A 14292-nucleotide genomic window follows, 5' to 3' on the forward strand; every position below is an offset into this window, starting at 1 on the left:
TCCGATAAGAACAAAAATGAATATTTTATGTTGATTTCCTTAGTATTTGTAGCATGTAAAAATAAAACATACGTATTCTTTTTAGTGATTTTAACAATTTATTTTCAAATAATTGGTCAATTGCTCGCATAAGTTTAGAAAGAATAACTTTCAAAATTTAATGAGTTTGAAAAAAAATTAGTTCTAATTGGAACTTCAAATTCGATCAAATTAAAAAAAAAAAAAAAAAAAAAAGATATTATGAACAAAAATAAACTATGAAAAACATGAATTTGATTTTAGTCTATGGTAAATGAAATCCGAAGAAAGATTCAGAGTAAAATATGTAAAAGAAAAGCAGAAAAAGTTAAACAGATTTGTAAATAAATCATACATAAGATGAATAAATTGAAAGTATTGTAAATCACAAACATTTCATTAGGTTACAAAAATTTCAGCGTGAAATGCCTAATTAACTTATAACACATCGAGAAGTATAAGAATATCATATCTATTAAGGTTGATCTATGGTTGGTTCTATAACAATAATTTATTTATATGCAGTGCCTACAATATATTGACAATTGTCCAAATATTCTTCGTGCAAATAAATATATGTTCAAAAAATTATTAATCTTTGACCATTAAGATTAAGATTTCCTGTGCATGAATAGAATAAACAAATTACTACAACAAAAACAAAAAATATCACCCAAATATATTGAATACATCTTACTTGCACTGTCAATGTAAACTACATTTTATAAATTTCCTATGACTTATTAATCATTATCATTTTAATAAAGCAGGAACTATGAGATTAAGTCGCTCCTAAGGACTAAAGTAATTGATTAGTCCTATAAACTTTAGCATTCCAAATTATAATTTTATTTATTATATAATATTATTCATCTCTCTAAATTTGATTTTAGTAATTAAATTTATAAAATTAAATATCACAATTTTAATTAAATAAAAATTACACCAACAAACAAATTTTAATAAAGACATTCATGTTTTTCTATGATTGAGATCTTACAACGTATTCATAGTTTCAATTTTAATAATGCTATAGAAATATAGAGCATATACTGCTATAAGGCACTTAAATCAAAAAACTTCAATCCAGTTGGATAAAAACACTCATCATGACAAAAGACCCACACCAACTGGCTTAAAGTGGCAAAACGACTACTAATAAATCAATTCATCTAAAAATTATTATAACTTATTTTTTACGTTATTTGTATAACATGTAAACAATGTATTTTAAATTATAATGTCCTTTAACTCGAAGAATAAGGATGACAACACATCAAGTTGTTTGAGTATAGATAGTGCTTATCTGCATATAAAAATCATATACGTTATTTGTTTCGCTAATCGTTATATATTCGTATAAAAAAAGTTTCTGAATTTTTTTCAACTTGTGGATATTCGTTTCCACCAAGCCTAAATTCTAGCCAAGAGTCTATTTTTCTTTCTTATCCAGAATCATAACTCACAAACCTTAATTTTGAAGCAATGTCTCCTCCTTCAGCAGTTCACTCCTTCGTTCGCATGCGTTGTTCCAAACATCCTTCTTCCACCATGATTCGGAACGAAAGAAAGAAAAATCATACTTTGAAAGTAGACATCAGATTTTGAATCGGTGGCTGAGACTAATGGACGGAGCCATTGGTGGCGTCAGGGTTCTTGTAGGTTGTCATCATCGTCTTGAACTCCTTAAAGTTGACGAATTTGTCGCTGTCGGTGTTCATCGACGGAGCACTTGAGGTCGAGGCTGTTGAGTATGAGGTGAAGCTCCTTAGCTGAGATGAGTCTGTCCGTTTTTGTCGTGGTCGTAGAGGTCAAAGGCTTCGCGAAACTCTCTGGCTCCACTGTTCGTGGAGTCGAAGCGGTAGAAGTTGACGAACTCGATGAGAAATGGGGCAGCTCCATTTTCCTTATTTAGATTTGAAGAAGAAATCCTCAAAAAGATTTGGACTTTCCCAATTTTACAACAAACGGTCAAAAAAGAAAATCTAATTAAAAAGTTAAAAAAAATCCTAATGAATAAAATTGTAATTTTATTTTTTCAAACGGGTAACAAATACCCACAAGTACAGATAGTGTGATACCCGAATTCAACCCATTAACAAACGGATATTAAAATACTCGTTATCCGCGGATACCTTTTACCATTGAATACTAAATATCCGATATGAATTTTACCAACAAATACCCACAAGTACGGATATTTTTTCCAATCGAAGCTTAAAAAACAGTAAAATTACTATGGAGATTACGAATTTCAACAAGATAAAAAATGGAGATATGAAGAATGTATTTTAAAATTGGGTAATGATACATAGACAACATTTTTTTGATAACATTTGAACATTATCATATGTGTCATTGTGTAATTGGTCCAAATGACACAATGACACCATCATAGACCAATCACACAATGACACGTATGATGATGTTCAAATGTTGTCAAGAAAATGTTGTCTAAGTATCTTTATCCTTTAAAATTATTTGAATGTGAGAAAGAAAGAGTGGCGTGTTTGTAAGGATTCGTATAGAATAAGTAGAAGGAAATGTATATGTTGTATAGGTTATTATGAGTGATATTAGGATGTATAAATGGTGAACAGAAAGAGTTGAATTTGAGTGGCTGAAATTCGATAAGTTATCTAAAAGACTTAGATAAGGTATAGTTTATGGTGTGGACGTCATATAATATCAAAGTATTTTTCATTTCGATAATGTTTCTCTACGTAACTTTCTTTCTATTGATTGCACCCTCCCTCGACACAATGAGGATGTTTCAAACTGTATCGGGTACAATAGAGACACGTGGCACACGTGACCACCTAGCCGTTATATTGATGACAACTCATCGTTTTGAATTAATGAATGAATTTGGAAAAATTTGAATTATTATAAAGTTAGGTCATTGCTCAAGTTTCTCTCATCCTTAGTTGCCACTCAGCTTTCCAAAATAGAAACTCAGCTTATAATTACCTATATACTTTCTTTTTCCATTTTTCACTTATTGATTTAGGCATAAAAAAATGTCATATAAATCTTAATTTGATTATAATGTTTATTCCTTATCGATGTTGAATTCATTTTTTATTGTTGTTCATAGCTCGAATCACATTTCAAAAGTCGAAGATTTTATCTCATTAATGGCTTAACTAAATATGTTTAATTTCAAATTGTATAAAAATTATTGTTAAGTTTAAGTCAATCAACTTTTACGCTTAATATAAATAGATTTTGTCTTTACATATATGGGTGGGGTGAGGTGAGGAAAGACCTACACGAGAAGAAACCTGTTTTCATATGTCTCAATCATTATACATTAATATATATTTTTCTTGTCAAAAGTATTCATGTCTTATTCACTTAAAATTCATTAAATTAAAACAATGATTAAGGATGCGCGCATGCTAATTAACCAACATATTTTCTAGAAATCAAGAGAAAACACACACTCATTTTTTATACTTTCCAATATTGTTTAACTTTTAAATTCATGTTTCACTTTCACCATGATATTAAAATGAAAAATCAGACGAAGTCATCATAAGTAAGTTTAAAATATGTGATGATTTAGAGTCAATAAAAAGTTTAAATAATTCATGTGGGTAAATATCTGGTGAACTAAACTAGTTATATTGACATTTTAATTAATTAATTAATTTTGCTTTTTTATAATAGTGAGGAGACGATGTATGTAATAGTCACTAATATTGAAGTATACTCATGGAAAAATGTTTAACTATGCATGTGGTTTTGAATATCGAATTGTCGGTTAGTTGAGAGAAAGAAGAGGAAGAGGAGGAGAAAAAACAAAAGTGAAACATTAGGTAGAAGAAATTTCTAACAATTTTACATGGTCAATTTTGAATATTTAAAAGTTAATAATGTCACTTGATAAATTATCCCTTCTGACAAAAAGATAAAATAAAATGAAATGAAATGTGTATAAAAACTAAAGTAGAGATTTTAAAATTGTAATTTAATTTTTTATTAAAATTGTTTTTTTTTTCACAATTTATAATTTTAATAATATAAAATATTAAGACGAGCTAATATAAGAGGGAGTTCTTGGGGGAAAATATTAAGTTGCAAATTCATTAATGATTAGCACCATTGTGGCAAATTTATAATGGATATTTAAAGGGTACATGGAGTCATTTTTTTTTTATCACGTAATAAATTGACTGGCTTATAGTATGAGGTCATAAACTAAATAATTTCTTTAATATTTGATGATATCAATAATGAGTACTTTTAATTTGAATGTTTTTAATGATCAAATAGTCAAAGTTAGGTTTTGAAAGAATGTTATTTAAAATGTTCTAATTTTATTTTAATTGAAGCAGTATATATTTTTTGGATTTATGTTCTAAAAAAAGAATTTATAGTTAAACTTATTCTATTATATTTATGTTTTAAATACATTTAAATTTATATTTAGACTTATATTTTAATTTTTTGCTTTTATCAAAATAAAAAATTGTTTTTAAACTTCCTTTTCATAAAGACCTTAGCAAAAACGTTTGTTATTATATTTACAGGTCTTCATTTTTGTTCTATTAAAATGATAAGTAAACAAAATATAAAAATAAATAAATTTGTAAAGATAGTTTTAAATGGATCATGTGAACAAACAAAAAATTTAGTAGTAATAAACTATATTCAATTTTCAACGTTTAACTTAGTTACTTGGTTTATTTTTCTTAAATAAGAAAATTTATATAGATTTTAGAATATTTGATTGAATAGAATAGACAATTTCATTTTTTAGAAATAATGGATCCTCTGGTGAAGATCATCCAACAAGAAAGAATAACTATACGAGTTTACCGTGGTTAAGTCTGAATTCTAAAAACTCTTGAAAATTTGTTTTCAAAAAAGTTATAAACACGAATCTTTAAAATAAATAAAATATGTTTTGAGATTCTTTTTATTTTTTCTAACAATTTAATATATTTTTCAATTTAAATGTACTAAACTATCAATACATTTATAATAAAAAATGAATTTTCAAATTTATGAAAAACTTTCATTCATTATATAGTACACCATTTGTATTTGAAGTATATTAAGAAATCCGATATTTTAAAATAAACAAAGTCGATGATATAGAATTGAATACGAATCTACAAAAGGAATATAAAAAAAGGGTTAAATATGTTTTTAATCCCCAAACTTTGGGTGATTTTGGTTTTAATCTCTCTTTCAAACTAAGCTACAATTTAGTCCTTCAACTTTAAGAAAACTCTGGTTTTAGTCTTTTTTACCAAATTTTTTTACTTTTTTGCGGTTTTAAACGCATTTCTAAGTTAACATTGAAGCAAAAATGTGTCAGTATAAACAATCCAAATGCTATAATGAAAAGTGTTTGAAACAGCAAATAAAGTTAAAAAAATTTGGTAAAAATGACTAAAACCAGAATTTTATAAAATTAAAGGATTAAATTGTACGATAGTTTGAGAGAGAGACTAAAACCAAAATTCCCCAAAATATAGGGACTAAAAACATATTTAATCTAAAAATAAATAAAATTATCTTCAATGGTATCTTCAACCTGTTTGTCTAGTTCCTTAACTTTGTTTAACTAAAAAATACACTAAAAGCAATTACAAAAAACATAATGATAATATAAATTATTAAATAATGAGATTATTTTTCTTTGATAAAGAATAAAATTATCTATTTGAAAAAAAAACTGTTATATAATTTTACATAAAGATAATAATAATTTAATAATATTATTTTGATAATATTTTAATATTAATTACGTATTATTATGTGATTACTCTAATTACTCACTACCAATTATAATAATAATAAAAACTAATAGAAATCAATCACAAAATGACATAATATTAAAATATTATAAAATTTTTTATAAAATATATTGTTAAATTATAATTATCCTTTAAATAATGGTATAACTAAAAGGAATGATTTATTTATGAGGTGAGTGGCTATTTACCGTTCAGGCCTCATAGTAAGACAAGAGCCAACTTGCCTTGCTCAATTTTCTATGGCTTCTTCTTGATATTCTTCTGACAAGATCAAGATCACCATGTGTAGTATAAAATAAAAGCAGAGGAGAAATAATATAATAATAACTATAATGATTGTAATCAAATTTAATATATATATATATATATATTATGATTCTTATTATTTATGTAATTAAACTTTTAACCATATCCTTTTATTATTAATATAAAAGCGATTCAAGTTTTAGATTTTTAAAAACATAATCTAATTAAAAACATATTTTTAAGAACACTAGTTAAGTATTTTAATATATGTATTGTCAGATTTGATATATTATAATTTATAACTAATATGAAGTTAATGGAGTGAATTTGAACAGATAAAACATGGTATATTGTATTTTAGAATAGAAATGTTCCATTGAATGTTTTCCAGCATATTGTTTTAGAGTCTAAAGTTGTTTTTCACTCTAAGTTTTCTCTCAATTGTTAGTTCAAAAATTGTTCGAAAAATAACAAAACATTATAAAGTTGTATATATAAGAGTGTAATAATTATAAAAAAGACTAAAAAGTAATATTATAATAAAAGAAAAAAGAAGATATCTAAGAGAGAATAATGAAGTAAGGCAGTTGGAGGTGAATGCCAAACTTTGTTTTCCACTTGCACATGTGAGATGTTCAGTAATCAATCAGATTCTGAGCTCTGAGTTTTGTCCACTGATGCATTTCAGCTTCTTTCAAACTATGGAGGGTAAAGCAAAACCATGTGTAGAGACTAAGATCTTAACTTCCTTCTTCTTCTTTTTTTCAAATAATTTATTTTATATTTTATTAAATTAAAAGAAATTTTATATTTAATTTATATTATATTTTATATTTTTTTAACCTTTTTATTTTTAATTTCATATACAGGTTTAAATATTTACTTTTAAACGGATATATAAAAGAGAAGAGATGATTCTTTTTCAGATTAGATAGTATGTAGGCATTAATGCCATATCTAATTATGATTATATATAAATTTATCTGAATTATTTTATGATGATTTCACATCATACTAGGTATATTTGTCGAAAGAAATTTAAAAAAGAAAAAAAAAGCAATAATTGACAAGTTGGGTTTGATAATCATGACAATAGGAAAAGTGATAAGGTTTAGTATTAGTCCCTAACCAATACGAGTGATAAAACGGTACGCGGCTACTGGTGCTAATTCTCAATAGACAAATATTTTTTCCTTTAAAAATAACATATTAAATAGTAAATTATTAAATAGTAAATTAAGTGTATAATTATAAAAGTTTACGTTTTTTTTTCACTTTTTGTGTCAATTAATTGATTTAATTCTGTTCAATTTGAGTTAGTGTAAAAAACAAACTAAATGCTATAAGTGTGATTATTATATATAATACAATGAATAATAATAGTTGTACGAATTAAAATTAATAAAAGTTGGGATAAGGTAATACACTAGAATTGTCAAAACATCAATTCATTAACTATTTTTTGTTTATGGACTCATGTTAAGTTATATTAATATGTTGTAGTTTTTCACCAAAACAAAAACGTTAGACTTAGAAACTCTAGACTACATTAGAAGCACAAAAACAAAGTACTTTTTGTAAATGTTTCTAATTTAGGATAGTTAACAAAGTAGTATAGATTTTACGATATTTAGTCTTTACAAAACTTATAATTTTGCTTTTAGTAATTTATATATTGATTGAAAATGATTTTTAATTTATATTACGCATTTAAGTAAATTACAAAATGATTCAAAATGTTTTGGATCACTTGTTTATAAATGTGTTTGTGAGTTTATAATTGTTTTGTGATATGATTTAAAATATAGAAAGTCATTATGTTAATGAAAAATTATCTATTTGACATTCGATTGAATCTAAGTTAGAGGTAGTTATTAAAAAAAAAACATTAAAAAAGCCACACAAATAACAATAATTCTTATGATATTATTGTCATATGTAACTCTTAATGATTTTAATAAGAATTGACATTGAAAGTGATTCTTACAATAATAATTGTTATAATCACTTTTAGTGATAGTCGGGGAAACTCAAGACTAGCTCCCGTAGATCGAGTAGAGTTTGGTCATTGAGATTATATGTATTGTTAATCTTATCTAATGAAAAATAGGGGTCGGTTTCTATCACCCATAACCATGTACCATCATTGATATTTAAATACAAGTATGTCTAAGATTAATTTATATATGTTGTTATTCATATAAAATTAAAATCATGATAATCCGGGCAAGGTATATAAAAAATAGGATAATTTTTTTTTTACAAAATTAAGAATTGGCAATTCAATCATGATAATCCAGGAATCTTGAGTAGGAAGTGTTTCATTAGCTAGCTCAACGAGCAGTAATAGTAGTAGTAGTAGGTTGATTGATTAATAATAATAATAATAATTATAATATGGGTACATTCCTAGGTGTTATCGCTGTCATGCGGGGACGAATGTCATCTTTGCTTTTGTTGCCATAAACCATAAGATTCTTAATTTCTTACTCTTATTCGCTCTCTCTCTCTGAACCTCATCTGTCACTTATTCAAGAACGAACAACCAAACCACACAACTACAACAACCCTTTTTACCATTTCCACCCTCCTTCCTCCTCTTAAACGGAACACCCACACACGTGTCACCATCCACGCCCAAGATACCTTCCACGATCATGCCACGTCTCCTACTTCGTTTCGACCAGGGCCAAATACGTAATTGCACTCATACAAAAAAGCGCTTATAAAGAAGAAGTGGAATCGCAGAGAAGGAAGGAAACAAGAGAGAAAGAGGGAAACAGGGAGGGAGAGAGCGATTGAATAATTGGAAAAAATCAAGCGAGTGGTTGTTTTTGGTCCCGGCAGGACCAGGGAATGAATAGAGATGAGAGGTTTTCGGCTGAAGAGAACTGAGCTAAGTGGCCAAGCCAAACGCAGAATCGGCGGCAGAAATTGCCACCGGAAGCACGTCGAAGACGGGTGAACTAACTCACCATTTCTCTTCAACTTCCCTTCCCCAACCCAAATCTCTAAAATACCACTTCCAGCACTGCTAGTAGTAGTAGAAGTAAAAGGAGTAGTAGTGTTTTTCTATATTTTGAGGATGGCTGACAAAACCAACAGCAACAGCGCCGAGGCTAATAACTCCATGTTGCTCCACGGCAAGTACGAGCTAGGGCGGCTACTGGGGCACGGAACGTTCGCCAAGGTGTACCACGCGCGGAACCTCAAGAGCGGAAAGAGCGTGGCCATGAAGGTGGTGGGGAAGGAGAAATTGATCAAGGTGGGGATGATGGAGCAGATCAAAAGGGAGATCTCCGCCATGAACATGGTCAAGCACCCCAGCATCGTTCAGCTCCACGAGGTCATGGCCAGCAAGTCCAAGATCTACATCGCCATGGAGCTCGTGCGAGGCGGCGAGCTCTTTAACAAGATCGCCCGCGGTCGTCTCAGGGAGGACACTGCGCGCCTCTACTTCCAGCAGCTCGTCTCCGCCGTCGACTTCTGCCACAGCCGTGGCGTCTACCACCGCGACCTCAAGCCGGAGAACCTCCTTCTCGACGAGGAGGGTAACCTCAAAGTCACCGACTTCGGCCTCAGCACCTTCTCCGAGCACCTCCGCCAGGACGGCCTGCTTCACACCACGTGCGGCACCCCGGCCTACGTGGCGCCGGAGGTCATCGGGAAAAAAGGCTACGACGGCGCCAAGGCTGATATCTGGTCTTGCGGTGTAATCCTCTATGTACTCCTCGCAGGGTTTTTACCCTTCCAGGATGACAACTTGGTCTCCTTGTATAAGAAAATTTACCGCGGTGACTTCAAGTGCCCGCCGTGGTTTTCATCCGAGGCACGCCGCCTCATTACGAAGCTCCTCGACCCGAACCCGAATAACCGAATAACGATTTCCAAGATCATGGAGTCGTCCTGGTTTAAAAAATCGGTTCCGAAGGACGTGATGGGAGCGAAGAGAGAAGAGTTGGATTTGGAGGAAAAGATTAAGCAGTTGGAAGAATCTAAGTCCACCACGATGAATGCTTTTCATTTAATTTCGCTTTCGGAGGGGTTCGATTTGTCGCCCTTGTTTGAGGAGAAGAAGAGGGAGGAGAAGGAGATTCGGTTTGCGACCACACGCCCTGCGAGTAGCGTGATTTCACGGCTGGAGGAGGTGGCGAAGGCGGTGAAGTTTGACGTTAAGAAAAGCGAGAGCAAAGTGAGGTTGCAGGGTCAACAGCGGGGTCGGAAAGGGAAGCTTGCAATTGCTGCGGATTTATACGCCGTGACGCCGTCGCTTTTGGTGGTGGAGGTGAAGAAGGACAACGGTGATACCTTGGAGTACAACCAGTTCTGCAGCAACCAACTTCGTCCTGCGCTTAAAGACATCGTGTGGAGGACTTCCCCTTCTGAGAATCCTACACCTGCTTGAACCGACACTCCCATTGTTGTTAGAGACATTCAATTTCGTTCCTTTTTCTGCTGTGTTTGTTTGTTTGTTTGTTCATTATTGTTTGAAGTGAGCATTGAGAGATACCATTGAATTATTTGCTAGCTACTTGTTCCAAATCTGTGTTTGGGTATGAGTCCAATGCATGTGTTGCATTAACCTGAATGGGCAATTCCGGAAAAGCATGATAATGAACAGGAATCGACATGAAGGTCGAAGTACATGTGCTGTGGATGATGTTGTTCTTACGTTCCCGTCATTGTCAATGTTTTGCAAATTGATTGGTGTGGTCATGCTCGTGGCAGCCTTTTTACTCTTCTAAAATTTAAACTTTTCAATAAATCAGTCCATTTGTACTTTAATTTCATTATTCAAATTTTGAATAATGAAATTGTGTATGTGTTATTGTTTATAGTTAAATAAAATTTTGAGAATCCTGAATATAGTAAGAATTTATTTTAGTTAAGAAACATGGTTGTTTATAGTCTTGATAATTTTTTGAAAATGTTTTGAAAATATTTCAGGAATATATTAATTGATTATGGCTTAATATAACTAATTATTTTAAGTAACATCATCAACTATCTTTAGTAACATTTAATTATTTTAACTCGAAAACATAGTGGTGTAAATAATTGATTCGACCATATTTTAGCTTGTTCAATTAATTGGTTAAATTAGAAATAATTAATTAAATATTGTTCTATTTTAAAGAACAGTATAAAACAAAATGTACCTCATTCGGTCAATTATGGACATGATCCAAATTATCAATGATGAAACAAACATGATCCAAGTTATGCATATCTTTGTAATATCTTTCAGGGAATGTTTTAGATGTATTTCATTCGTATATTGTGTGATTACATGTATCAGAATGTGATTGTAATTACGAAAATTGCAAGATATTACAAGCGATATCTCTTAAGTTCAACATATTGATATTGAATCTGTAATTAACATCACTCAAATGAATCTGAATTTTTTTTATATCTCTTTATTATATTTTCTTTTACATTTATTGAGTATTTTGTGTTTCACAAAAGTTACATCTTCTAAATAAGTTGTTTTAATAAAATCAATTAAAGTTTTAAATCATCAATTAATCTATCTTAGATATTATTTAATCCTGGTTTAATTTGAAAAAAAAAACAATACTAATAAGATATAATAAAATATAACTTCAGCTCATATAAAAAATTAATATTATTTTCAGTTTAAAATATTTATGGTTTTCAGCTCATAATTAATTTATGGTTTTTTTTTTTACATTCTTATTTAATGTGAAACTTATATTCACATTTAAATATTCTAATATTTAACTTTCTTATTTTTCTCATTGTTTATGTGTATACACTCGTTTACGATGAACTACTAAATTTAAAAATAATTACATATTATGATTTAAGGATTTGTTTGCTTGAATTTAAAGTTTAATTGCGAGGAAAAAGGTTAATAAAGTGTGCGAGTACACGAAAGCGATTAAGATAAAAAAGATTTATAAAATAGACACAAAAAAGAAAGAGAGAGATATTGTTTTTTTTTTCTATTATAATATTAGTGATGAATAGTTAAAAATAACGTTAAAATAATAAATAAAATATCAAATAACAATTAGTTTATTGATTTATTTATAAGTAATCATTCCACCGATTTCTTAGTTTTTTTTTTCTTTATCTCTCGGACTTAAAATGTTAAAATAAAAATATGTGTTGACATATCCAAAATTTTTATATTTATTTGACACTTTTTCTATTTTTATTATTTTTTAAAAAATATAAAATTTTACATTTTTATGATATTTTATATTATGTGTGAAATGAATATAAAAATATATATGCTATATTACTCGTATTAAAAAGATATATAAAATATTACTCTGAGTTTTTCTTGTAATCTTGGCATCTATTTTTCCTCTCTCCGAGTCAAAAATGTTCACATAAAAAACAATAAAGTAGACTGTGAGATGTGATGTGTGTTGCCGTGCTTGTTTGAATTACGAATCAATGTCAATCTGTATCTCAAGAGAACAAAAGAATTATAATTAGTATTTAAAGATGATTCTAATAATCATAAAATTTACAGAATAATATATATTTTAATATTTTAACGATCTTTTATACTTAATATTTTATTTATTTAAGGAAGGTATATTATTTTGAAGTAAATAAAAATGAATTGGTGTGATTTATTATGTAGTGCAGATGTACAGTGGAATAAGCTTTATATTATTGTGGGAGCCAAATTTGATTGGTATTATCATCCATAGCAGACTCATTTGACTAGGGAGCCCAATCTCTGGGTCGATGGTGGGCATGTTCCGAAATTTCTCAAGATAATTTTTTGTAAACAAATTTTGACATGTGATTTTAAAAAAATTTATAATTTATTTTTTGGTTTTAATACTTATCATTTCATTTTCTTATGAAAAATAAATATGATATGAATAAACTATTTTTTTTCTTGAAAGATAATAAAATTTATGATAAATAAAAGATTTGATGACCATTGCAATTCGACCTATCACCTTGTGGATTCAAAATAAATAATAATATTTTGTGTTACTTTTTTTATTTTGATAATATTAATTTATTTCGACTAATTATTACAAAATAAATTTAATTATTTCTAACATAAAACAAAATGAAAGTGGTATATTATTTTAGTGTGATATTGTTTTATATAATATTTATTGTCAGTTCTCTTCTTATAGTGCATTAAAAACAACTTTAAAAGTGTTAATTTAAATAAATGGAGACGCCAAATTATCCAATGATTACTATAATTTTGAAATAACTTAAACACACAACTGGCTATTTAATTTTTTTTTGTTAGGAATGAGCTTGTCAACCCTAAGTGTATCTGAGAAGAAAGATGAGGAAAAGTAAGATTGTTTGAATTAAGAAAAAAAAATGGTAAAAGATAAAGAGATTTAAGATGAAACTTTATAAAAATTAGTGAATGATGAGATGAATTTAATAAATTAAAAAATATTTTATTTGATATAAATAAAATATTACTATTTTACTCTTATTATAAAAGTAATTTAAAATAAAATATAATTAGCATAAATTATGTTAAAATAAAATATGAAATATATATATATATATATATATATATATATATATATATATATATATATATATATATATATAATTGACTTTTTTTCATATATTTGTCATTAATCATCAAGTTTTTTTTTTCAAGGTTGCTTTTGTCATTACATATTTTTAGGTTATATTTCTTCACATACCAATGAAGATGATGAAAATGTAAATCTTTTCTTATTCGTGCCTTCAAATCAATGTACATCTCTTATTTTAATCCGTGTGAATATCACTAACTTGAACTTAAACTCAAGTGTAGAGTTGTGCACCACAAAATTGAAAGATTTTCCTTAGCTTAGACACATCACATGATCTAAATGATCAAATGCCAGTCGCTAGAGTGTTGTGACACTTTTATGGAATGAAATGATATATGAAATTTTTGTTTCATTTAATGTTGAAAGTCTCATACGTGATAAAATCAATTTAAAATGTATAAATTAATTTTGTAAAGTTGAATTAAATTTATATTTATAAAACATATCATTCTACATCAAAAATAGGTTGAAAATCTCATATAATTTAATCGTAATCATAATGTCAGTTTTGTAAACTTGAAATAAGTTTTAAAATTAAATTCTAAACACTTGGTCAACTTACATCACAAAATTTCAATACACATTTTGCCAAATGTGTCCTAAACTAAGAATAATTAAAACCTTAAATACAAAGGAGAAAAACGTGAGAACAGATCATTAAAATAGTATATATATATATATATATATAT

At 28.4% G+C, this 14292-nt stretch overlaps 1 protein-coding gene across 1 annotated transcript; it reads left to right on the forward strand.

Moving 5' to 3' along the window:
* Positions 1 to 8765: 8765 nt before the first annotated feature.
* Positions 8766 to 10892, forward strand: LOC106762203 (CBL-interacting serine/threonine-protein kinase 6-like). Its single transcript, XM_014645972.2, has one exon. The coding sequence runs from the start codon at positions 9121 to 9123 to the stop codon at positions 10438 to 10440; it is 1320 nt and encodes a 439-aa protein (XP_014501458.1). The 5' UTR covers positions 8766 to 9120; the 3' UTR covers positions 10441 to 10892.
* The last annotated feature ends 3400 nt before the right edge of the window (positions 10893 to 14292 follow it).

Source organism: Vigna radiata, chromosome 5, assembly GCF_000741045.1.
Source record: "Vigna radiata var. radiata cultivar VC1973A chromosome 5, Vradiata_ver6, whole genome shotgun sequence".
NCBI lineage: Eukaryota > Viridiplantae > Streptophyta > Magnoliopsida > Fabales > Fabaceae > Vigna > Vigna radiata.

What these genes read in the sequence shown, in the direction of transcription:
- LOC106762203 (XM_014645972.2), top strand. Translation starts at nt 9,121, where the DNA reads ATGGCTGACAAAACCAACAGCAACAGCGCCGAGGCTAATAACTCCATG.